At 45.0% G+C, this 25,785-nt stretch overlaps 1 protein-coding gene across 1 annotated transcript in view; it reads left to right on the top strand.

Annotated features, from left to right (window-relative positions):
* Positions 1–25,785, top strand: part of LOC136663086 (connector enhancer of kinase suppressor of ras 2-like) — a 319,906-nt gene that overhangs the window by 169,429 nt on the left and 124,692 nt on the right. Inside the window, exons 7-8 of the mRNA XM_066640022.1 lie at positions 577–636; positions 18,701–18,769. Coding sequence (XP_066496119.1) covers positions 577–636; positions 18,701–18,769 — 129 coding nt within the window. The remainder of the gene's footprint in view (positions 1–576; positions 637–18,700; positions 18,770–25,785) is intronic.

The following is a 25,785-nucleotide window of genomic DNA, read 5'->3' as shown; positions in this document are numbered from 1 at the left end:
GAGAGTGTGACCTTCCTCTTGGATCTGAGACCTCTTGCCATCAGTCCTGCTTTTAAGTCACAGTATTGGCCCAGGTCATGCTCTTTTGGTAGACACCCTGTGCCACATACAAATATGTGCGTGTGTGCCATGTGTCATGTATCGAATTAAAAAAAATGAAAATGTTTATCAGGCAACGTGGGGTACCCAGCCCAAATCTGTTGCCAGTTCATCACTCAAGACAGCCCCTTTACCTAGCCTCAGTAGAGGGCCAGCTCTGAGTTGTACTCACATGGGTTGATGGACCCAATGGCAACCATACCTGTACACCTCTCTACTCAGAAACCTCTATTTTTTCACTCCCAAAACATTCCTGACCATTGAGCCTGGTGAAGAATTCCGCATAACCTCCAAATCTCTCACCCAGCATCCACTGATCATGATCAAGGTGTTGCTTTGTGACTTTTAAAGCCCAAATAAGCATTTTTTGCCAACCTCGTGCAAGCAACTTTCTTTCCTTGTTGCACTGCCCAAACTCATTTATATACTATTAACCTCCCATGGATATTAATTATTTCTTATCTTGTTCTTTCTCAGGGGATGTATATCAAGTCAACATACGATGGGCTGCATGTGATTACTGGAACTACTGAAAACGTATGTTGTGCTCATTCCCACTGCTTATTTGTCTGTTCATGTGTCCCCCTGAGCTGAATGTTCCCTCTGTATCCTTGTTCTCATTGATAGTCAGAATCCAGTAGGAATAGATGTGCTGGCCCTGCTGAAATGACTGGGGATGGCCTCATTCATTTTGGGTCAGCTTCAATGTTTTTTTCCCCCAAGTGAAATTTATCAGTGCATAAATACTGTAGTATCTATTTCTTAAAAAGTAATCAACAGGTTGTGCAGTGAATAGGTGCTTTTGTATTTTAGTTGTTTGTAGCAGCTGTGAAAGAGTTTCTTGGGGCTGGGGCCAGGTTGGGGGTGGGGGGGGTCATGAGGCAGAGCCTGCTCCTTTGGCCTTGTCTGTTCCCTGATGGCGCACTAGGTGCTACTTCTATCAACAGTACTGAGGGTTCAGGTCAACCTGATGGGCCTGCTTGATCTGGCAGTGCCCAACTTTGCCTACTCCTGGCAACTTTCCTGGACGTCCTTTAAGCTGCAACAAAGTCTAGACTGCAGGCCTTTGGCAGAGATACAACAAAGGGGCTGACCATGTGATACCAGATTGCAAAAGGCCATGAGATAAAGCCTTGTGCTAGATCTCCAAATGGCATGCATGCAGAACCCCACGCCCAGTGACTTGGCATCACGATGGGAGCAGTCTGGAGTACTGTGTGTGGCCATGATGGTCTCTGCCAGCTTTGGTAGCCTCAATGCATTGTGCCCACCCTATTGCTGCATCCAAGTCATGCAGCGATTGGATAAGCCTAAGGCATGGTTGTTAAACATGGCAGCAGCCGGTGATACTGCCCCAAATCACTCCACATTGTGTTCCAAACTGCCCATGCCACTTAGGGCGCAATCCTAACCCCTTATGTCAGTACTATTCCAGTTGCATAGAGGTGCCAATGGGACGTGTGCTGCATCCTGCTGTTGGGTGTCACTCACAGAGGCCTCCTCAAAGTAAGGGAATGCTTGTTCCCTTACCTCAAAGCTGCATTGCCCTTATGTCAGTGCTGGAAAGCACTGCCACAAGGGGTTAGGATTGCGCCTTTAGGCTCTCAACTGAATCAAGGCTGGTCCATGGGTCATCTGGTTGTCCTGGCTCCCTGGCAAATACTCTGTTTGGTCAACCCCTGATGTTGCTCCTGGTTGACACCATTCTGTCTTCAGATGTGAATGTTTTGGTACAGCATAGGAAGGGAGAAATATTTTGCAGTTGCTTAGGAGCTCCAGGAAGTTCTTCCCAACATCCAAATCCTCAGGCTCTGCCATGCTTGACATTGTACGTGCCACAGACCAGAAGCTGCCTAGCTATGTACTGAAGGAAAAGGGGGAGCAATAATGAGTCTCCTTAGCGATTGGGTGTCGTCTTGTTCTTGGGAAAACCACACACTGGAACATAGAGGGTGTCCATTTAATGCAATTTAAGAATGATGGAATCAGTCCTTCAGTGATGGAGATGAAAGGGGAAAATCCAGCTGTTGCTTAGACTCTGTACTTCTGACTTAGTTCATAATTCATAATTTTCAGTTTTGTAAAGGAGCTTCGTTTCAATCATAAAATCCTAAGCAAGCCATTGAATTGCAATTGATGAGATGTATTCCCATCTCTTGCCATTTTGTTCATTAAGTGTGTAACATCAGTCACGAATCTCTTGAACGTTACCTAGACATAAAAAGTCAAATTCACACCACTATAACAAGGAAATGCAAGCACTATGCCAGGAATGGCCATCTGGTCCCAGCTCAAATTTTTTAGGGCCCCAGCAGCCTTGCCATGATAAAAAATTATTCCAGTTGTAGGGAGAAAGCAACAATAGAGTTGGGTTGTATTTATTTAATACTCTTTTCTTGCTATTCTGGAAAGGTGAGAGGCCGCGGTCAAAGTGCTTATTGAATTGTTCTATCAAGAAGCAGAATTTGGCCATCCCAGGGCAAGACTAAAACAGTCCAAATTCTTTGGCAATGCAGATCTGCACTCTAAATATTAGACATCTTGTACGTAATTGTGCTGGCTCCTCATTCAGTATGCATTATTTATTCACCATGCTTCCAAAAGTAAGTTGAGTACTCATGGGAGTAGATTCAACCTGAGCGTCTCTGTGCTGGCTCACACATGCACATTCATTCTTGCTGACTGCAAGCTTGATGCTCAGCATTTTCTGCTCTACATCTTTTAAGCTGGAAAGTTGATAAGCTGAATAAATGGAACAGGGACAGTGTTAGGGGCTGGCTAGGTCAGACAGCTGGAGAAGGGCCTACACCTATCAAAGGGCCCACAGAGCCAGGCAACCCCCTGGACCTATCAGCACCAATGGGAGTGGAGACTCATCTTGGGCTTGCAGCACTCTTGTATCTGACAGCCCCATCTACAAAAAGGAGTCTCTGCATCATCGCAGAACTTCTAGAGGATGCTTCTGTTGGCTCATGGGGAGGGAAAAGGAGGAGCTGCTACACAAATCTGATGGGTAAGAGACTGCACAGAAGCTCACCCTTCTCCCATCCTCCCCACTTACTCACAGGCTTTCTTCTGAAATCCCCTATAAGCTGCAGCCATTAAAGATCCTGTCATTTGCCCATAGGAAAGATGGGAAGAGCAGTTGCCTATTGCCACCCATGACCCACCCTAAACTTGAAGAACTTGGGGACTGAAGGAGAACCAGTGCAGAGCTTTGCCAGGGCTCCCAGCAACCTGCCACAGCAATGGACAGATTGTTGAATCTGAAGCAAAGAGACTTGCATTTTAGAGTTGCTTCCAAAATCCTCCCTCTCTACATTTCTCCCAGATGTTCCGAGTTCCCAACTACCTGGTTGTGCTTCTCACTGAACTGACCTGTTAGCAATCCTCCAGTGTTCCCTTGTTGTATACTCCAATTGTGTGCAAAGCTCTTTGCGCGCACAATTTGCTGCCACTTGCAGTTTCTTGAGCTCATTCATGTCCTTCCTCTCTACATTACTGATGTTCAGGATGATGTTTGCATAAAACTCTGCCAAAAACCAATCTGGATACCATTGTATGTATGGTTGCATTTTACCAATCTGCAAGAGGATATGTGTGCATTTATGACCCAATCCTACTGGGCCTTGCCATCAGCAGAACACGTGTTCTGCTAGCAGTAGCCGCCGTATGGCAGTTGTAAAAACCACTCTGGCAGTGCACTGAGAAGCACACTGCAGCTGGCAGGAAGACTGGAGCCTTCCCATGCATATCAGTGGTTTGCCAGCAACCTGCCAAGGCAGGTAGGATGGTGGGGAAGGCGGGACACGGTGAAGGGGAGGTGGCAGTGGGGGAGGACAGAGCAAGGCTGCAATGTGATGGGGTGGCGGAACGGGGTGGCAAATGGGGCAGGTGAAGAATAGATCAGGTCAAGGAAGGGGATAGGTTTTTCAGCAGTGGCAGCCACTGAATCCTAGCGCCCTTCTTGATCCCTATCCCTCAGTGTGGATCCATGCTGTCCAGCATTAGTAAATTCGCTAATAGTGCCCATCCAAGGAACAAAAGTCCCCTTACCCAGAGGAGCTCTGCAACTGCCCTCCCCCACAGGATGCAGCAGTAGCCATTCTGGTGTCACTGCACCCTGGGAGGGGGGAGAACACAATTGGGCTGTTAGTAAAAAGGCGCACATAGATAATCTCCATGTATCCTTATGATTACATCAAGATTTTGATCATGGCGTTTTTTTTGCAGCATATATCAATGTGATGCAAATGAACTGGAGGAACCAGGCATACTCCAAGTGTGGAATTCCCTGTGAGGAAAGGCTACAGCTTTTGGGCCTCTTCAGTCTAGAAAAGAGACGCCTGAGGGGGGACATGATTGAGACATACAAAATCATGTAAGGAAGGAAATCATATAAGGAAGGAAATCATGAAAAAAAAAATCATGTAAAGAATGAACAGAGTGGATAGATGCTCTTTTCCCTCTCACATAACACCAGAACCAGGGGACATCCACGAAAGCTGAGTGTTGGGAGGGTTAGGACAGTCAGAAGAAAATATTTCTTTACCCAGAGTGTAATTAGTTTGTGCAACTCTTTTCCACAGGAAGTAGTGATGGCATCTTGGCTGGATGCCTTTAAGAGGGGATTGCACAAATTCCAGCAAGAAAAGTTCATTACTGGTTACAAGTCATAGTAGGTATGTGCAAGCTCTTGGTTTTAGAGGCAGATTGCATCTGATTGCCAGATGCAGGGGAGGCACCAGGACGCAGGTTGTGTCTGTTGTCTTGTGTGCTCCCTGGGGCATTTGGTGGGCCACTGTGAGATACAGGAAGCTGGACTAGATGGGCCTTTGGCTTGATCCAGCGGGGCTCTTCTTATGTTCTTATGAATTAAATTGAGGAATTGTCCTGGTTAAACTGGAATTCAGGAGGAATGAAGGGCTGACTGCCCAATCCTATGCATATCTACTCAGAAGTAAGTCCTATTAGAGTCAATGGGGCTTACTCCAAGGAAAGTGTGGATAGGATTGGGCTGTGAGTAAACTCCTTGAACAATATGGAATAGAATAGGAGAAATCCACTTGTATTTAGTCAAATCTCCTTTCAACTCCCTGGGTAGTTTGGGGAAGTCTTATTATTATTATTTTTATTTTATTTTTTGCCTCACTTACCATAAATGGTAAGTTATACAATCTATATACAATCTTGAGCTCTTTTAAGGATGCAAATGTGTGATAAACATGAATGTCAGTCCATTGTACTATGTTTAGATTGTTTGTTGATTCGAATTGAATCGTAAAGACATTTGTAACTGAGAAGTTTAGAAAACCACAGGAACTACCTCAGCCTGCTATCAATTTAACCTTATGGTTCTCCCCCCCCCCCCATTTCCAATATATATTCTCATTTTGTTGATTACAAAGTCCTATTCCAAAGCCTCTGGCTTAATTAAGTATATTTGGATCTTGGAATTTAAATAGGCTTATAAAATAGTCATATATAATTAAGCTACAGAACTGAGCTAAATAGAGATGGAACAGTCCATTTAGTTCAAGCAGTCACTCTCCCCTGTCAGTACTGATTACACCCTTTAACATTCAATGCCATTTTAAAATGGGTTAAGCTGGAACCCTTAAAGGATTCCATTCTGGGCAGCAAATAAACTTTTGACACAGAAACAGACCAGAGCAGGTCATGCAGGGTGACCAGATACAATGGAGGACCGAGTGCCTCTAATAATTGTATAGAAGAGGGAATATTGGCAGATGCCACTTTTTAAACCCTTCCATTTGAGCTGAACCTGCCAATATTCCCTCTTCTATACAATGAAGGCACTCGGTCCTCCATTGTATCTGGTCAGCCTGCGGTGTTGCAATATGAGTTAACTTCCTAGAAAGGCTTCTAAGTCAGGTGAAAACTTGCTTTCTGGGCTGAACAACATGGGGAGCTTCTCCATGAGTCTGAGACCAGAACTGGGACTCTTTGATGTGGACAAGAGGGCCAGAATGGCCAGAGCAGCAGGGTTGGTTCAAATGGGCCAAGACTGTCTGGTGCTTGAGGTGATGCATCGAGTGCCAAAAACTATACCCAGATGCATGACAGCTGTCATCTCCATCCCTCCATTTCTCCTGCTGCCTGGATTCAAAATGAAAGAGGTGAACGGAACAGAAAAAGAACATGTGGAGGAAAAATCCATTACGGGGTACAAGCCATGATGTGTATGCGCAACCTCCTGATTTTAGAAATGGGCTATGTCAGAATGCCAGATGCAAGGGAGGGCACCAGGATGCAGGTCTCTTGTTATCTGGTGTGCTCCCTGGGGCATTTGGTGGGCCGCTGTGAGATACAGGAAGCTGGACTAGATGGGCCCTTGGCCTGATCCAGTGGGGCTGTTCTTATGTTCTTAACTACAATTCCCAGGAAGCCTTGCAGGTCTCTTGTTATCTGGTGTGCTCCCTGGGGCATTTGGTGGGCCGCTGTGAGATACAGGAAGCTGAACTAGATGGGCCTATGGCCTGATCCAGTGGGGCTGTTCTTATGTTCTTATGAGAGGAGAGTGGTGAGCTAGAGCGTCCTCTTCCTCTTCCAGTCTGTGCTGCATGAGGGGCAGATGCCCCTTGACAACCCATTGCATGAGGCAACCACCTCAGTCAACTTCATTGACAGGCTGGCCCCGTAGTAGGACTTCCCATGTTTCATGACAATTTGCAAGACTGTTTTAAAACGGTATTCTCTGGTTGTGCAATAATAGATCTCAATGGGCCTGCACCACGCGGTTGTATTGCTTGCCTCATGATGTTGTCAGCACTTGAAGAATGGGATGCCTTCACATTATTATAGTCAGAAGAGTCAAATATTTGTTGAATGACTTGCTAAGCTCCCCCTAGAGTAATACCGAGGAGTTTAATTTGACTTTGGAGTGGTTCTGTTAAGACATACAACCTGCTCATAGTGAAGAAGGTTCATTTATCCAGGTAGCTTCTTTCCAACAGCTTAGACAACATGAGTTATATTTTTCATTGAAGACGCTTATGAGAAAATGAAGCAGAATTGCTGAGCTTTAAATGACAAAGTCTTGAAGATTTGTCATTACTTATGTAGTTCTGATTGTTGGGAAGACTGATGATCATACTATTATATTGTCTTCACAAATGTCTGTGAAATCTATCTAGAATAAATTGTGACACTCATTCTAATTCAGCAACAAAGAACATAGCACTGATTTTATTCTGATGTTTATATAACTTCATATTCATCGCATTTTGGCAGGCCCTGCAAGTAAGTGTTCTTTCTCTCTCTGGTTAGTTCAAAGAGACTATATCTTTACGTACAATTAGCTGAAAGGAGACAGCTGCCCTGAACAACCTCCAAGGAGGCATCTGTATATGAAAGCCTGTTGGGGTAGGTGCTGAAGGAACAATTTGGCAGTCTGAATGTATCCAAGTGAAAGGAAAAAAATGTTTTGCAGTTAGTTGACTGGAAGCAGCCTTGTTGAGGGCCACTACATGCTGTGTGCTTTTGGAGAACTGTTGCTTCTTTATAGACCGAGTCTTAAAGACTGTATATCTGCCTGCTACCCTCCGCCTCAAAATGTAAACCATAGAAACTAAAAGCTACTGCAAGAACCCCGTCAAAGTTTCCAAGGTTCTTTCCACGCAAGGGAACCTACCGTGTTAAAACGCAGCCCCTGGAACTTTCTCCTGCTTAGGGAAGCAGAGAGCACGAAGCAATAAATTGCTCTCAGTAGGCTAATGTGAGGGCCTTTGTTGTTTCTCCCTCTCCTTCTGCCAACTGCGGGGTGGCTGCGCAATGATGGACTCTAATGGACTCTAAATGCTGAGAGAGTTGAAATTCTGTTAATTGGCTGCTTGGAGAGTTGTGTGCATTCTTTGCTAAACCACCCCCCCCTCCCCAACCGATGCCAAAGGAGGACATTCCATGTTGAGAAAAGCCCAAATTTTGCAACCTGAATAACAGCCCAATCTTGGTGTTGGATCAAAGCAGATACTGGTTTACTGCATAAGCCTAGATCGGTCTACTCAGAAGTCCCACTGCGTTCAGTATATAGGCTACAATCCTATATACACTTACCTGGGGATAAGTCCCACTGCAATCAGTAGGACATGCTTCTGTGTAGACATCCCTAGGCTTGTACTGCTAATCCTAGGGAAGTGGGGATGGGATTACAGTCCAAATTATATGAGTTACAGCCCAATTCTAACCAAATTTCCAGCACTGAAACAGCCACGGTGCGGCTCGGGGAGGAGGCCTCCCTGTTTGCCCCTCCCCCCCACAGAACGCAGTGCTTACTCCATTGCCATAGCTGCATCGGCACTGGAAAGTTGGTTAGGATTGAACCGTTGATCTAATTTACATAGGTGGGTTTATTTTGTAGGATGGATTTTATTCTGCTAGCTGTGGGCAGGGCACAGAACATTGTGCACAATGGACTGCTGGTCTAATCTTATATACTTGGCCCTGCTAGCATTTCTGAATGCATTTAAAATGAGAGATGTTGAAGAATCACATCTGAATGAGTAGCAGGGGACAAGGTTAGGGGAGCAGAGTGGTTAAGATACTTGATAAGACAAGCATGGTGTACTTGTACATGAAGCTTGTTATAAGACCAGCCTTGTGGCATATCCTCTTGTAAGTGAAATCTTGGTATTTAGGAATAATACCGTCATGTTATATATCATTTGTTGCGTAATTTACTGCACAATGCAAGGAACAAACCACATTGAAAAAACTGTATTCTATTGAAAGATATAGCCAAATAACCAAAAAAATAAAACACAGCTGCTTTATGTAACAAAAAGTAGATTTCTTTAACTCAAAACTGATCAATGAGATTGATCATTCTGAGAGCCAATGAAGTATTATTATGACACAGCAGGGTGTTAGTATGAGGCAGCTCTTATTTCCATGGGTCAGATATAATACTTGAGCTCTTATTCAGTTGTGTGGCTACCATCAACTTGGCCACTGGTTTTTTGTGGGTTCCTTGTTGGGTGACCTGTTCTGTTCTATATTAAAATGAAAATTAATATAAAAAAAACCAAGTTAATGGGGGTTACACTTACCCTAGTGATGCCACTGCATTTGGACTGTGTGTATAATAATACTAATACTAATACTAATACTAATACTAATACTACTAGACTAGTTGAACTAGATAGACTTTTGTTCCAGCAGGGCTTTTCTTACAGTCTCATGATATAAAGAGTCCATATGAGAGAGAAGACTTCCAAAGTAACACAGACTTGCCAGCAGTACGGCCAGTGGTGTTGCTAGGGGGGTGCGGACCGCACTGGGTGATGTACTCGGGGGGGGGGGGAGAAACACTACTACTAGCCAAAAACTGAAATCTTGGTATTTTCAAATAATGCCATCATGCTATATATCATACGATGTGGAGTTTCATGCAGAATGCAATGAAAGAATCCACATTGAAATATCTGTATTCTATCAAAATTTATGGCCAAATAATGAAAAGGAAAACACAACTGCCTTATGTAACAAAAGTGGATTTTCTTAACTAAAAAGCCATCAATGAGACTGATTGTTCTGAGAGCCAATGAGGTGCTGTTATGACTCAGCAGAGAACCAGTGAGGTGTTAGTATAAGTCAACTCTCATTTCTGTGCATCAGAGCTAATTCTAGAACTCTAATTCATGTTTCGCATAGCGCCCCACCTTTGGGAAGTCTTTCTTGCCTTTGGGAAGTCATAAGCAGGAGAGAAAGTTATACTCCTCTCCCACCATTGCTCCCCTGCAACTGATATTCAGAGGCATACTGCACCTGAGTCATGGACTCTTCGCTCACAACAGGAGAGGAAACTGAACGCTTTCCATATGCGCTGCCTCCGATGCATCCTCGGCATCACCTGGCAGGACAAAGTTCCAAACAACACAGTGCTGGAACGAGCTGGAATCCCTAGCATGTATGCACTGCTGAAACAGAGACGCCTGCGTTGGCTCGGTCATGTCGTGAGAATGGATGATGGCCGGATCCCAAAGGATCTCCTCTATGGAGAACTCATGCAAGGAAAGCGCCCTACAGGTAGACCACAGCTGTGATACAAGGACATCTGCAAGAGGGATCTGAAGGCCTTAGGAGTGGACCTCAACAAGTGGGAAACCCTGGCCTCTGAGCGGTCCGCTTGGAGGCAGGCTGTGCAGCATGGCCTTTCCCAGTTTGAAGAGACACTTGGCCAGCAGTATGAGGCAAAGAGGCAAAGAAGGAAGGCCCATAGCCAGGGAGACAGACCAGGGACAGACTGCACTTGCTTCCAGTGTGGAAGGGATTGTCAGTCCCGGATTGGCCTTTTCAGCCACACTAGATGCTGTTCCAGAACCACCTTTCAGAGCGCGATACCATAGTCTTTCGAGACTGAAGGTTGCCAATACAATACTACTACTACTACTACTACTACTACTACTACTACTACTAATAATAATAATAATAATAATAATAATAATAATAATAATAATAATAACACAGGTATTTATATACCGCCTTTCTTGGTCTTTATTCAAGACTTTATTCAAGGCGGTTTACATAGGCAGGCTATTTAAATCCCCGTAGGAATTTTTACAATTGAAAGAAGGTTCTATCTTCCAAGAACCACAACATTCAGATGTTTCTTTCTGATCTGGTTTACATTCTGGCCTCCATCCTCCCACGCTCAGAGCAGATGGAATAACTTGGCTCAGCTTGTCAGCTGCTTCAAGGTCGCACGGTGCCGGTGGCCTCGAACTGGCGACCTTGTGGATGTTATCTTCAGGCAAATGGAGGCTCTACGCTCTAGACCAGACCTCCTGCCCTATTGTCTTGTTTGTCTCAGAAGGAGGTCTGTCATGGGGCTGACACACTGAGCTCTTGCACCAGGTAACACAAACCCTAGTGGTGCCACTGAAATCAGCAGATATGTTGCAGTCAGATGCTAGGATTGTCAAGGGATGAACATGTGAACTAGAATCTAGGGAGAAACTAGGGAGCAAAGTGAGCTCTTCTAGCCATCACTGCTGAGGCCATCGAATTAAAATTCAGGGAGAAACTTTTTTGCATACAAGGAAGTTCTGGTCTGTCCTGCAACCTGTAGTCCATGAAAGCATATACTTCAAGAAATTAGGCAAGTGCCACATGGCTCAGTATGTTCTTGCTGCTTTAGAATAACTCAGCTACCCTTCTGGGGACAATATAATGAAATGTTCTAAAGCACTAAGCAATTACATTACTAATATTAAAATGAGGCATGAAGGGTTTTCTTTTTCCCAAAACAATTTTTTTTTTCTGTGAGTTCTTTTTGAGTCCTTTGGGTCTGCAGATATATTTCAAAAGGAAAAGGAAAAAAAAAACCTCAAAAACATCTTACCAACAAGATAATATAGCCAGAGACAGGTGAGTCGGTGAGAGCAGATTCTTTCCAGGCTTGTTGCATTGTCTGTGTTCTTGGCTGAAGTACACTCAGCGTTGACTTACCTAGGTGAAGAGCAAGCTTTATTGCTGTTTTGAAAACATAATCCCAGACACTGAGGAAAAGGCAGTTTTGCAGGCTAATGGAAAATGCTGGCAGGAAGACAACTAGTGTGATTGCCAATCATCAATCTGAGGGCGGCTGAGGTGGAAGGGGCAAGAGAGCTGCTCTCCAGGTCACTGTATATCCTTGGGAGTTCAGCAACTGCCACGCTGAGCTAAGTGGTTGTGTGTTGGGCAAAATTAGTGGACACAAATATTTAAAAAACACTGAGGGAGGTTAAGGGGAGTCCACAGTGATGTCATTCAAGAGCCACCCAGAATACGCACAGCTGTGTCTGTGGATTCAGGGCCACCCCAAGACTGAGTGCCTAAGATTGCAACCCTCCTTCCCTTTGCAGGGTGTTTTGTTGGGCTAAATTCCACGGGTGGTGTACTAAGCACCGCCTCTGTGAGTCCTCCTCCTATGCTCTGGATTCAAAAAGGAAGAAGGGAATGGAATGGAAGAGGGATGGTGGCCTAGCATTGGAGATGCTGTAGGACAGCGTTCTTCAACCAGTGGAGCACTGGTTCTTTAACCAGGTGGGGTCACAAAACCACATTTGGGGGGGGGGGTCACAACAACCTTTCAAAGACAGCAAGAGAGGGCTTGGATCCAATTGAGTAATGGTATTGCCTTGTCCAAATTAAATTCTTGATATAATCCTGCATAGCCTCTTCTTGCTGTTTTGCCCTACAGTTTCTAAGTCTGGCCCTGCTCAGGCTGCTACCTCACAGGGTTGTTGTGAAGGCACAAGACGTAGGGGGAAATGAGGTGGGCAGGGATGGGTGGATTGCATCCCAGGAGGGCAGCAGGATAGGCTGTGGGTCCCCAGTCTCATACTTCATTTATTTGTTTATTGGGCTTGTGGCATGAAAAAGGTTGAAGATGACTTCTGTAGGTCAGCACTCCCCTCTCCTCCACACTTCCTGTTCCTTTTTGAATCCAGGAAGCAGGAATGGCAGAGGGTGTCCCTCTCTGAAAATGAGCTCTTCTGAAAATGAGCAGAATTGCACATTCTGTTCCACTTTCTTTCACCTATGCTTGAGGAATCTCCCTGAAGGCTTTCGTCCAGATACAGGGAGAGGCAAACCTGCTAAACAAACATGCACACGAAAGCGCAATTGAAACAGTCATTTCAGTAGCAAGCAAGTATCATTCTTATGAGTGCTTGTTTACGACAGTATAAAAATGGAGGAAACCTCAAACAGAACTCCTTATAAATTCTGGTGCAAAAAAACCTTCGTGCCAAGTTCATAATTTTCCCTCCAGCATAGGAGCTTAAAAAGTCAAAAAGATGCCAGCAGGCTTTCAGTCTCTCCATTATATTTTAATGTTCGCCAAGACAATAAACCTGTGATGAGAAAAGAAAGCAAGCAGGCAAGCTGAATAGAAGTACAAGGCTGTTGGAGATGGAGCTTTAGGGGATAGATGTCATGTACAGGGGTGTGGTTAGGGGAGGATGACACTTTGGGACTTCAGCTACAGTTGGAGCAGTGATGACATGAAGAGAGTGCTGCCTCTGAAATCTTTTCAAAGGACCCTAACCAAGAAGAAGCATCGGGCTCAGCAAGAGGCAAATGTGGCATGTGTTAGTGTCTAGGCCGGAGGTTCCCAAACCGTTGAGACCTGTAGAATCCCCCTGCGTGTGCTGGAAATGTAGCGCATGGCTCCTGGAAGCTCCTAATGGTATCATCTGTTACTTGTGGGCTCAGAGGCCTGGAATGCAGCTTTGAACAGCAGTAAGGGGGCCAGGGTGGAACGGAGGGCTTTCCCCAGCACACGAAAACCATGCACCGGAGATCTTCCTGCTGCACAGAGCCTCCAGCCGCTGTTTGGAGTGGTGCAGCATAGTCTTCCTGCCAGGTGGCTGACATCCTGTAATACCCAGGCAAGTGCCTTGTGATGCCACAAGGTGTTGCAGCGCATGGTTTGGGAACCACTGGCCTTGGCTATCATCTTCCCATAGCTACATGAAAGGCAGAATGCAGCTCATGTTATGTTAGAGCTGCAGTCCTATGCAACTTTACCTGGGAAGAAGCTCTACTGAACACAGCACTCTAATAAACCTAATATATTTTTCTGACATATTTTTAATTCCAATTTTTCCCCAGTTCTTATTCATTTGCAGATGAATGAGCAGAGAGAGCAAAGAGGAACTGATGGTGGCATCCATGACACCTTCTCCCCTTCTTGTCCTTCCAGCACCCATGGAGGAAGGAAGGGGCTGCTGTCACCAATAAGGAAAGGGATGGGAGCTTCTCACTCCTCCCCTCTCCCCTTATTTGTGGGGGGGTTCCTTGGGGGCAAGGTGGCTTGGTGTGGGGGGAGCAGCATTTCCACCCCTGCATTTCCAGGCTGGGTAATTTCAAAAGGCGATATGAATACAGGTTGGGCATCCTTTTGTTCAGAATTCTGAAATATGGAGTATTCCGAAATACATAACATTTTGGAGTGCCTATGTGACTTTTTTTTTTTACTTTTTTGTCTAAAGAAATAAAATCACAAACTGCGTTTCATGCACAAACTTTGTTCTATGCACAAAATTATTTTAAAAAACTGTATAGAATTACCTTCAGGCTATGTGTATAAGGGGTATATAAAAGATAAATGAATTATGTGTTTAGGCTTGGGCCCCGTCCCCAAGATCTCTCATTATGTATATGCAAATATTCTGCAATACAGAAAAATCTGATGTCCAAAATGCTCCTGGTCCCAAACACTTTGCATACGGGATGTCCAACTTGTACTGAGATTTGCTCAGCAGTAGAGTCACTGTGGCTCCAATCCTATGCACACTTACCTGGGAGCAAGCCCTACTGACTATAATTGAACTTACCTTTGAGTTGACACGCATAGGATTGGACTGTCAAGCACTTCTGTGAAAGGGAAGAGGCCGTAGCTCATGCTTTGCATCCAGAAGGTCTCTGGTTCAATCCCTGCATCTCCCTGTCCCTGAAACCCGGAACAGCCGTAGTCAGTCAGTGTAGGCAGGAGCTCTTTAGATCTTTCTCAGCTCTACCTGGAGATGCCAGGGACTGAACTTCTGATCCCTGCATGCAAAGCAAGTGCGCCAGCACTGAGTTACAGCCCTCCTTTCAAGTTTGAAAGGCTAATAATTGAGGGGTGCAGAAAAATTAACATACGTATGTTTAAAATTTGGAGTTGCAACCAAACAGAAGAAAGGGAAACATATCTTTAACTGCCCCAAAGACATCTTCTCTGGAAAAAAAACAACGCACAGTGGCTGAAAAAATGCATGTGTCAGATTTTGAGAAGCAAATTCACTGCCATTTGTGATCTGCCAGTCTCCTGCAAGTTTGAGATGATCATCTTTTTCTTGAGCGATGCTCCTGGGACCTGTCCTCTTTTTTTGGTTGTAGTTGAGAAATTCCTTTGCTTGCCTCCCTCCTGTGGAAACAGAATGCATTTTTCTTCACCATCTCTTCCCCCCACGGTTAATTCTTGCACAGGCTTTGGGCCAGGGCTTTAACTGAAATGTGAGCAGACAAAGCAGTTGCATCTAGTCCAAGTCTTTTGTTGTGATAAGGAAAATGCCTGGTGTTCCCTGCGGTCTTTGGAAGTGCTGCTGGGGTTTCATTTTTTTGTCATCTTGGTGACTTTGGCTTCCTAAGCTTGCCCACATTCTCTTTTTCAGCCTTTGCTTTTTGCCTCTGTGCGCTCTGGCTTTCTGTGGCTTTTGGTTTCTGACAAGTACAATAAAATCCCCAGGTTGCTCCAAGTGTCTTCTTTAGTCTGCTTGAATGTATTGTACAGTGCTTTCCAGGTCCAGAAATCTGCAGTGGACTACAGCCAAAATCAATTGTATACAAGCTTATTACAAGATTTTTATTTTATATTTTTTTGCCCAGAATGCTTGCAACAGAAGACAAAATACTTTATTAAGGGCAAAAAAGGGGGGGGGGAATCAAAGAGTGGAGGAAAAGAAGCATCTCTTCTTAAAGAGCTGATAAATTTTTTAATAAGAGAAATTTGTCAGTCGACCAAATGAAAACCATAAATCTTTTAGAGGCTAATCTCCCCATCTTTGGGGCTGCTGTTCAGCTGGCAGAAGGAAGTGGGACACACTTTGCTGCTTTGTTTCTGGGCAAAAATGCATAATGACATGAGAGCAACATCAAAGCCATGCCATTGCTCCTACTTCAACCAATTGATTTGGCTTCTCTTTTGAAGAAATAATTGACCCCAGCCCAAGATGTAATTGAAAAAGATAACAGAAAAAGTGGGCAAATGTAAAGGAGTGGGTTTGGGGGGGGGGGGGGAATGGAATATGTTTTTTTAAAAAAAGATGAAAAGAGCACAGCCTCAATTCTTACAACTTATATTGGAATGTATTTAAGGTTGACTTTACACATCCCTATTCAACAAGTGTATTTGTGAATGAAAGCTTACAAATCAGACACGCTGGATGAAGAGTTTGTTCATATACGTATACACTTAGTGAACACTTGGATAGCACTTCAAGTGTTCAAAGCCCTTCCTATGTATTATTTGTTGTTACTCTTAGGGCACAATCCTAACCTGCTGGAACAGGCAGGTCAACTGGCCCATGCTGTATCTAGTGCAGGTTTGGAGGTGGCCCTAGCTCAGCTTGGAATAAGAGGACCTATGTCCTCTTATCTCAAGTAATGCCCCAGCCATCTCAATGGGGCTGCTTAGGTCTGTGCCCGCAATATTGCAGGCACAAATCCAAGCAGCCCGTATAAGGCAGCTCGGGTCAGGGGTTAGGATGTGCCCTGCGCTACTGCAGCCAGTTCCCCCCACCTTCTGGACCAGATTCATCTCCCAGACCACCCTGCCCCAAAACACCCCTTGCCCACATCCGTTCCTCCCTTCCATCACCCTTTCCCACCCCCTGTGCCAGCCTGCCTAGGCCAACACAAACTTACCCCATCTGGATGCAGATCTGGCTCCGCTAGGTCGAAACACATCCACGCAGTGGCCTAGCTTGCTCTGAAGTAGCTGCAGATGTGCTTTACGGCACGTTCATGACACTTGGGAGCCTGCATAAGGGACTTGTGCCAGCTTGGGAGGGAGGGCTAGGATTGCACTGTTACCAACCTCTAAATTAAGTGTAATCCCCATATTCCAAATGGGGAATACTAAGGCTGAGAGGGAGTGACTTACCCAAGGCTATATAGTGAGTTAATGGCAGATGTAAAATTCAAACCCGGTTCTTAGTTTTTAGACACTATGCTACACCAGGACGGTGTCCGACAAATGTGTGACTTGACTCCACTGCAAAATAAGGCATTTGAAATGATTTGTTTGTGGTGCTGTTCTGTGATGGGGTCCGTTTATTCCGGCTGGTTATCATGATGTTGCAGTCAGGAAGTGACGTGTACGCGTGTGTGAACAAGTCCCAAGTTTTCACAATATGTTGCATCAGTGGAAATGATGCTTTCTTGTTTTCATTTGAGCAGTTCATGCGTTTGGCTGTGATCATTGAGTAACCAAATAATAAGAGATCACCTGATGTACCTGTATGAACCAGCCCAAGTGTATGTGTGAACCAGCCCAAGGAGTCAGGTTGAATGATGAATATCTTCAGATCTCCTTAGTATTTCCAGCAGAAGCATACAAGGACACTGCAGCTTAAAGGCAGAAGGGAGACAGTTGGCTAATCTCATCAGAGCAGCTATTCAGAGATTTTATTCTGATGAGCCAAATTTTTAAAAAGTGATTTCTCAAAACATTACATTTCATCAGCCACCTTGCTAGAAAGCTTGAAGGCAGTTTGAGCCATTTTATTAAGGACTAATCTCATGAAAAGACTCAATCTTCTCAAAGATACAATAGCTGTTTGCAACTTGCCCACAGCAAGTGATAATGGGTAAGGTCTTCATGACATCAGGAAATGGCTCTATTAGGTACTGACCTTCATAACTACTCGCCCTCTTCATATCCTAAATGGAATCTATCCAAAAGGAGGAGGCACTATGAAACCTTCCTCCCAAATCTGCTTGGTTATTTCATTGCTGCTGCAGGCAGAAGAGTAATAATGGCTCAAGGGGGTGGTGACCCCCTCCTCATTCAGTATTCAGCACAGGTGCCAGTCTAGTAGAAATTTGTGTCCACATTATTCCATGAAGCTGCAGCAAAAGCGGATATATATTTTCAGAGAGCTCCCATGCCTCGCTGTCTGTGAAGAAGACCCATTAGCTACATTCGCTTGAGAGAGGAATTTGATTCCGAGAGGCGCCCAGTGAGAAACTGTGGGAGACAGAATGCTGGGTTAGACAGACCTAGGACCTGATCCAGCAGGGATCTCCTTATATTCTCATATTGGTTTAAATCTCTATGAATGATCTTCATAGTTCAGCCTCTTCTGTTTGAGATTACAGGTTGTGCCTCATTATTCCAAAATTCCGTTCTGGAAACCCCAGTGGATAAAAACAATCAGTGGATACAAAATCAGTGGGAAAATAGCTTTAAAGACCCAGTTCTGGGTTTCTTGCTCCTCCATTGTTGCCCCAGAATTCATAGACAGTATACAGCATTCAGCCACTAGATGGGCTGAATATTCCATTAGATTCCATTATTCACCTCATCTAGTTGCTGAACGTGATATAGCGTCTATATATCTATGCATTCTAGGGTGACAATGGAGGAGCAAGAAACCCAGAAGTGGGTCTTTAAAGCTATCTTTAACCCCAAGAAGCTTGAAACCAGTGCGGTTTAATGGCACGGAGGCAGGAAATGGGATTTTAGTGCTTTTTCTGTTGTTACAAGGCATTTAAAGGTGGACCCCAGTATTAATGGTGAATCATATCAGTGGATGACAAATCAGTGGATACTTGAGGCACCACCTGTAGCTTTGTGCTTTTTTTTTTAATAATCAACCTAATTTATTTAAAAAAAGTTTAATTGCATTACTGTGCACAGTGCTTCGTTGCGCATTTTACTCTTGTCTACTTACATCGATGTCTAGACAGTATCACTTCCTGAAGAATTACATGATATCATCTGTCTAGGGAAAATGATGCTGTTTAAAGAATGATTGGCTAGATATATAATGCAACAGTGACAAAACCTGAAGGATGACAACTTTGATGCTTCATTTTTCTTTGCCTTTAGTCTCCAGCAGACCAGTGTAAGAAAATCCATGCAGGGGATGAGGTGATCCAGGTCAACCATCAGACAGTGGTGAGTATTTTTCAGGTTGCTGTGAGCAGCCGTGTGCAACTCTTCCTACTGTATAAAAGTCCTTGCTAACTGAGAACACCTTACTTCTTGCAAATGCTCATTTATTTATTCATGTTCATACGCTTAGCCTGGGCACAATTGTTCCATGGTCTGTGTTGTTATTTGGCACCCACAGTCTTCACCATAGTTTTGTATAAGCACAGAATTGCAAGTATTTTATACACAGTTGACACAACCAGGGGGGAGTCCTGGGGCAGCGTAATAAACCTCACAGGTTTATTGTAGCATAAGCTTTTGTGGGGTCAAACTCACTGCAGATGTATGAAGTGAGTATGGAGTTCTCCACGTAATCATAGAGAAAAAAACTGAGGCAGTGGGGACAAAGAAATTTCATGCCCATTTGCTCTGTACCCATGTATGTACGTGCATGAAGACGTGCAGGGTGCTAACTAGAGACTCTCCTAGGAAAAAGTGTGGGGAGTATCATCAGAGCCTTGTAAAACCTCCACGACAGGTGGAGCTAAGATTAGGGTGTAACACCCCAATCCTAACAGGCAGCCCAATCCTGAGCTGCCCGGTGTGCCCCCACTCAGTGGCACCACGAGGGCTGCCGTCGAATCCAGCACCTCCTGCGCTACTGCAGGAGGCACCTCAGGAATAGGCGACGTTCGTCCCCTTCCCCCGGGTAAGGGAGGCAGCCCCGCAATGGGGCTACTCTCTTTAGCGGCGCCCAAAGGGCACCGCTAAAGTAAAAGCGCTCATGTGAGGCACACAGCCTCCACGAGCGCCTCAGATCCTGCAGAGCAGAGCTCCTCGGATCCTCCTCCCACCCACCCCCAGGCACGCCTCTGGCACGCCCCCCTCCCCGCGTCACACTGGTCTCCCTGCCCCCTTCCCGCGTCACGCTGGCCTCCCCCCTCCCCGGAGCGCCCCCATCCCTGCCCCATTTGCTGTTCCACAGCCCGGCGGTCGCAGGCACCACCGAGCTGCAGAACGCGGGTGCCCGCAGGGCTGTGGCTCAGCACTGGCCAGAGCTGAGCCACCTCTGGCAGGAACTTGGTGGTAAGCCCCGCAAACGTGCCTTACGGCACATTTGCGACTGTGGTCTGTGCTGCGGAGGCACGGTGCAGACCATAGGATTGGGCCCTTAGCCAATAATTTTCAGTGTTTTTCTTCTCGCAAAGATCTGTGTGGTTTTCTCTATGGCCTGTGATGTCACTTTCAGCTTCCAGGAGCCTCTTCCGGGTTATGCGGTTCTGTTTTTAGGGCAGCTGTTTGTAGTAACAAATTGTCTGTCCCTCTTCCTTTGCCACCTGTATTTGTGAGAGTGGCAGCGGCACCACAGCGATTACCATGGCAGCCCAGTGGTGCCGTTGCTACCATTAATGCTGTGCCATTCCCTTTAAGGGGGAATGACCTGCTTCTGTTTGCCCTGGTGGGTCACAACTGACTGGTTTGGGTATAGCAATGAGCTACAGCAATGGCCTGACTTTGCAGTAGGTTGTATCCTACATTTGTCAGGCGTCTCTGTCATTCAGTAGTGGTGCACCTGCCTGCAGAAAGTCCCAAGTTCTGTGTCTGGCAAAATTCAGGTAGGACTGGGAAAGTCTCCTTTCTGGACCCCTGAAGAACCACAGCCAGTTAGTGCAGACAGGGTCTGACTCCATGGAAGGCAATCCTAAGGGCAGGCTATTCTAATGTCTCTCCATCGCCCATGCTTTTAGGGGATGGGGGCTGCAGCAGCGGAATTGCATTGCTCTGTGATTTCATTGTCTATTGCTGGTCTTAATCTGGCTTCAGGCTGTGTTGTGCTGCTTTGTTCTGTTTTGACAATTACTTTTATTTTGATTTTGCCTTTAGTTTTACTTTGCAGGCTGCCTTGGTAACATTTCAGTGAACTAAAAAGCCCCAATCACTATAGCCTGCTCGATACTCTTTATTTCTTTATCTAATCTTGCTGCTTATCATTCTGGTATCTCTTCCCAACTTTCCTACCCACTGCCTTAAACTTAAAACTTCTAAACTCCACTTGGAGTCTGTCCCGTCACATCAGCTTCTGCTCTCTAGCCTTTTTCACCTGATTGGCAGTCCTTCCCCTCTTCCTCTTTCCCCTCAAGTTCATACCTTGGGGCTATTTTTTATTATGCCTTTTTCATTATTCCTTTTTGTTCCAGCAGTTGCAAGATCTTGTCGCTTTCAGCTAGTTAATCTTGTCAAACTTGATCATCTCTCATCTCATTCCTGTTCCCCAAGCCCCTGGAGTTAGCTTTTTCCATATTAAAAGGCCCCAAATATTTTATCCTTTCTTCCTAGGAAAGGCTTTCCTTTGTCCCTTGACCATTTTCATTAGTCCTAATGTCTGAATGGCCTGCTCCAGAAATTTAGAAGTGCAACTGTTGCTTCCACATCTTGGGCATTGCAGTGGCACAACAAAAATTAGAAAGGGTGAGGGATGTCCTCATTTGCTTATCAGTAGGACCAATCCACATCCCCTCCTCTAAACCTGAACCCATGTGTATGTACCTCTTCCCTTTGCCACTTCCTCTGCTGCCGCCTCCTGCTCTTCCTGCCTGAGCTATTTTTAAAAACCAAGAAAAGGACACACATTGATATTTCACATCATATCACCTCTCAAAAATGTATTCCAACTGTGATGAGACCTGCTAGAAATGTGGAAAGGCAGGAGAAAATTTTTATTCACTGCTGGGGGACTCATCCCAAGATAAGTGCCTTCTGGCTTCAAGTTCTCCAGTTGATTGATCAAATAATGAAAGTGAATTTGGCCCTGGACCTAGCAGTCTTTTTGGTTAACTCAAATAAGAGAGAAGATCCTTCGAGAAAAGGATAAATTACGCTTTTATATGGTAGTGACAGCAAAATTGTCAGCAGCAAAACACTGGAAGGTCACAGAATTACTAAGGATAAGAGGATAGTTCATAACACTCTGGAACCTTGCTTGATTTTACACACACACACACACACACACACACACACACGATATGTACAATATAGAGGGGGTAGACAGACTCATATATATGTAAGTATGTATTTAAAAAATTTCATGTCTTGCCTTTTCCATTCTAGTGCATTTTGTAAGGCAGCTTACAAAGATCCAACAGTAAAATTTACAATATATACAAACAATAAGTAAAATAATTTAAAAAAACAAGCAATAAAACCACTGGAGGATGACTATTTAGAGCAGGATTAAGCAGCTGAACAGAATCACAATTGCAGAGGCACTGAGGGCAGACACCAATCCATTATCCAAGCGACAGACTAAACAAACTTTTTGAACCTTCGCTGAGAGCCATGAGGGAGGGAATAGTTCTTAATCCCCCCAGCAGGGACTTCCATAAGTGTGGCACCAGTGTAGAGAAGGCTCACCATTACACTGCCATTCCTCTGACTTGGAAGGAAGTCGGCAGTTGTAGGAGAGCCCCCTCAGATGACTTTAGAGGGGGCTGGTTTGTATGGGAGAAGGCGATCCCTCAGATAACATGGACCTGAACCATGAAGGGCTTGGGATCTGAAGGCCCTAGGAGTGGACCTCCACAGGTGGGAAACCCTGGCCTCTGAGCGGCCCGCTTGGAGGCAGGCTGTGCAGCATGGCCTTTCCCAGTTTGAAGAGACACTTGGCCAACAGACTGAGGCAAAGAGGCAAAGAAGGAAGGCCCATAGCCAGGGAGACAGACCAGGGACAGACTGCACTTGCTCCCAGTGTGGAAGGGATTGTCACTCCCGGATTGGCCTTTTCAGCCACACTAGACGCTGTGCCAGAACCACCATTCAGAGTGCGATACCATAGTCTTTCGGGACTGAAGGTTGCCAACACACACACAACACCAGCACCTTGAATTGGGACCATAAACGAGTGGGCAGCTAGTGTAGTTGCTGAAGTGGTCCAACAGAATTAAACCACCTCTCTTCAGAAACTACCCAGGCTGCCACATTCTGCATTAATTGCAGCTTCTGAACCATCTGAACAAGGGCAACCCCAAGTAGAGCACATTACAGTAATCCAATCTTGAAGTCACTAAGGCATGAACTATCATTGTCAGATCCAATCAACTCATTGATCAAGAAGCAGGGCAAATGCACCCACAGGCCACTGCTGCCACCTTGCTTTCCACATAGAGCTGTGAGTCCAGGAGTAGTCCCAAACTGTGCACCAGTTCTGCGGGGGGAGGGGGGGAGTGCAACCCCATTCAGAGTGGGGAGATGCCTCAGTACCTGCATCGAGAATTTCCTGACCAGGAGGACCTTTGTCTTTTCTGGATTCAATCTCAACCTTTTGTCCCTCATCCAAACCCCAACAGCCTTCAGATAGTGCTCCAGGACTTCCACAGCTTCCACAGAACAAGATGGCAAGGTTAGAGTTGGGTATTGTCAGCGTATTGGTGACACCCCACTCCAAATCCCTGGATGATCTCCCCCAGTGGTTTCATTTAGATGTTAAAAAGCATGGGAGACAGATTAGGACCATGTGGCACCCCACATTGTAAAGACCAGGGTGCCAAGCAGGTGTCCCCCAGCATCACCATCTGGGCCATCAGCCAAGAAGGAGCAGAACCATCACAGAGCAGTGCCACAAGCTCCAGCTCAACCAGCCAGCCCAGAAGGAGCCCATGGTTGATTGTACCAAAAGCCACTGAGACGTCAAACAGGACCAGCAGGGAAGCACTCCCCCATTTAGTGAAGATCACCCTGTGGGGCAACCAAAGCTGTCTCCATCCCGTAGCCTGATCTGAAGCTGGTTTGAAAGGGGTCCATATGATCCATCTCATCTAAGATCCCCTGCAGCTGAGATGCCACCACTTTACCCAAGAAAGGAAGATTGAAAACTAGTCAATAATTATTTAAATTGGTGGAATCCAGAGATTTTTTTTTTAAAGAAGGGGGAACACAATTGCGTTCTTCAAGAGGTTAGGCATTATTCCCTCTTGTAAAGATGAATTCACAGTGGGTTCCACCCAATCAGTCAGACCAACCCATGCAGATCATATTAGCCAAAATTATTGGAAGCACATGGGGCTGAACCCGCACCACAGAGACTTGGTGTGCCGGGATGTAATTTTTTGTTTGTTTCCTCTTAAGAATGGCACGACTCCCCCCCCTTATTTTAACCCAGCAGCTTTTAATTGTGCTTTCAAACAGCCCTGCACTTTCAATTAAGAAATGTCCTGATACACAAATTTCTAATTAGCTGCACAAATGCTAATTCTGGCAGGTAGGAAGAGTCAGCAAAAATATCAAAGCCTTCTGTTCCACATCAATTTCAGGAGTCCAGGAGAAGGTTTGCTAATTAAATCACCATCAGCTGTTGGGGGGGAATGTGCTAATTGGAAATTGGAATACTTAGGACAGTTTAGAGAGATGGCATCCCCTTTTGTAACTGGCTACTTTAACCCCTCGTTAACAGATTGCGTTCATCACATTTGATAATGATAGGCGTTGTTTCCGTGGCTCTGCTTTCCTTTGCAATCAGTCCATTTTCCGTCTGTTCAAATTGGGAAACCGGCAGACGCCGCATTTCAACAGGTTTGCCTTCAACCAATGCTGACATACTAGACTTAGGGCCTGCACTGATGCAGCTGTGCTAATCTGGTACGCACCACTTTCAGGGGAGGGCAGTCACGGTGACCTCCTCAAGGTAAGGGAACATTTGTTCGCTTACCGAAGGGCTGCATTACAGCTTCATCAGCACTGGAAAGTTGCATAGAATTGGGTCCTTAGTAGGACTGCTGTGATTGTGTATAAACTGTTGGCGTTGTTTTGAATAGCCTCATAAAAGCAAGAAGTTGTTTTGCATAAAAAAGACTACAACCTTTCATGAAACGGCAAGAAAGAATTCAGTGGATTCACAGAGCACCTGCATGAACTGGAACTCTCATGTCTCTATGGTCTGCCATTCATAATCTCACTAAATATGGAGTTATTTTTCTTATTATAAAGTGTACTGATTTTTTAAAATACTCAGTTGGTTACTGCATATCTGTTAAGAAATCAGTGCCGTATTTACCTTGATAGATTCTCCTGTTTTAGGCTATTTCCCTCCCTTTGGCAGCTAAACCCAATATTATTTCAAAAGTCATTGATTTCATATTTCATATCTCCTGTTTTAAGCTATTTCCCCCTGTTTGGCAGCTAAACTCAACATAATTTTAAAAGTCATTGATTTCATATTTCAGACATAGCTCTCCAATTTTATAATGTAATCTCAGCTATTGAGGATGCTCTTGCTATCCAAAGTTTCCCTTATGTGGAAGGAAACTATGATGCTGATTAGCATTCCCAAATTAGGGAGCTGAATGTAAAGGGCAGTTTGGATCAAAGAACTTTTCAAGGCCACATGGTGAATTTGCCCAGCACTAGGACTGGATTGGTATCTAAGTGAGGGCCACTGCAGCTTGCCTTTGAACATAACTCTCTTCAATTGTCATATCTAGTTGCTGTCAAGTTGCAGGGTCAAGGCAGATGTCCTGCTTTGTGGAGTAGCATCACCACAGTCCACATAGCAGTTACCTTGTACCAAATCAGATCATTGGTCCATCTAGCTCAGTGTTGACTCTTTGGCAGTGACTCTCTTTGATTTTGGACAAGTCTTTCCTGCCTTCCAGGAAAACCTGTCAGGAATTGAACGTGGGATTTTCTATCACTAAGTCTTAGTCTTCCTCATCTCTCGTTCCTACAAGTGAGGAAGACAGATCTGGGAGCTTTAATGAGGGTCACCCAAAACCAAATGACTAATTCTGGCAGCCTCTAGCTGTAGGGAGATACCTTTGTTGGTCTGTCTAGTTGTGCCATCTCATTTAGCTTCAACTGGCTGGTCCCACCTTGATCTAAGGTGGGTTTCAACAATAAAATTGTGGTTTTTTGCTTGCTTGTTTTGGCATTGTTTTAATTAGAGAAAAATAGGAGATGGAGAGAGGGGGGAAGTTAATTGTATCATGCAAAAAAATTAAAGTGGGGTCCATGTTGCAGGCTGAGTCAGACATCCAAAAAATTAGAAGGCT

This window comes from Tiliqua scincoides, chromosome 12 (genome assembly GCF_035046505.1).
Source record: "Tiliqua scincoides isolate rTilSci1 chromosome 12, rTilSci1.hap2, whole genome shotgun sequence".
NCBI classification, from domain to species: Eukaryota; Metazoa; Chordata; class Lepidosauria; order Squamata; family Scincidae; genus Tiliqua; species Tiliqua scincoides.
The sequence above is the reverse complement of the archived record's forward strand: the minus strand, read 5'-3'. Positions and strand labels throughout refer to the sequence as shown.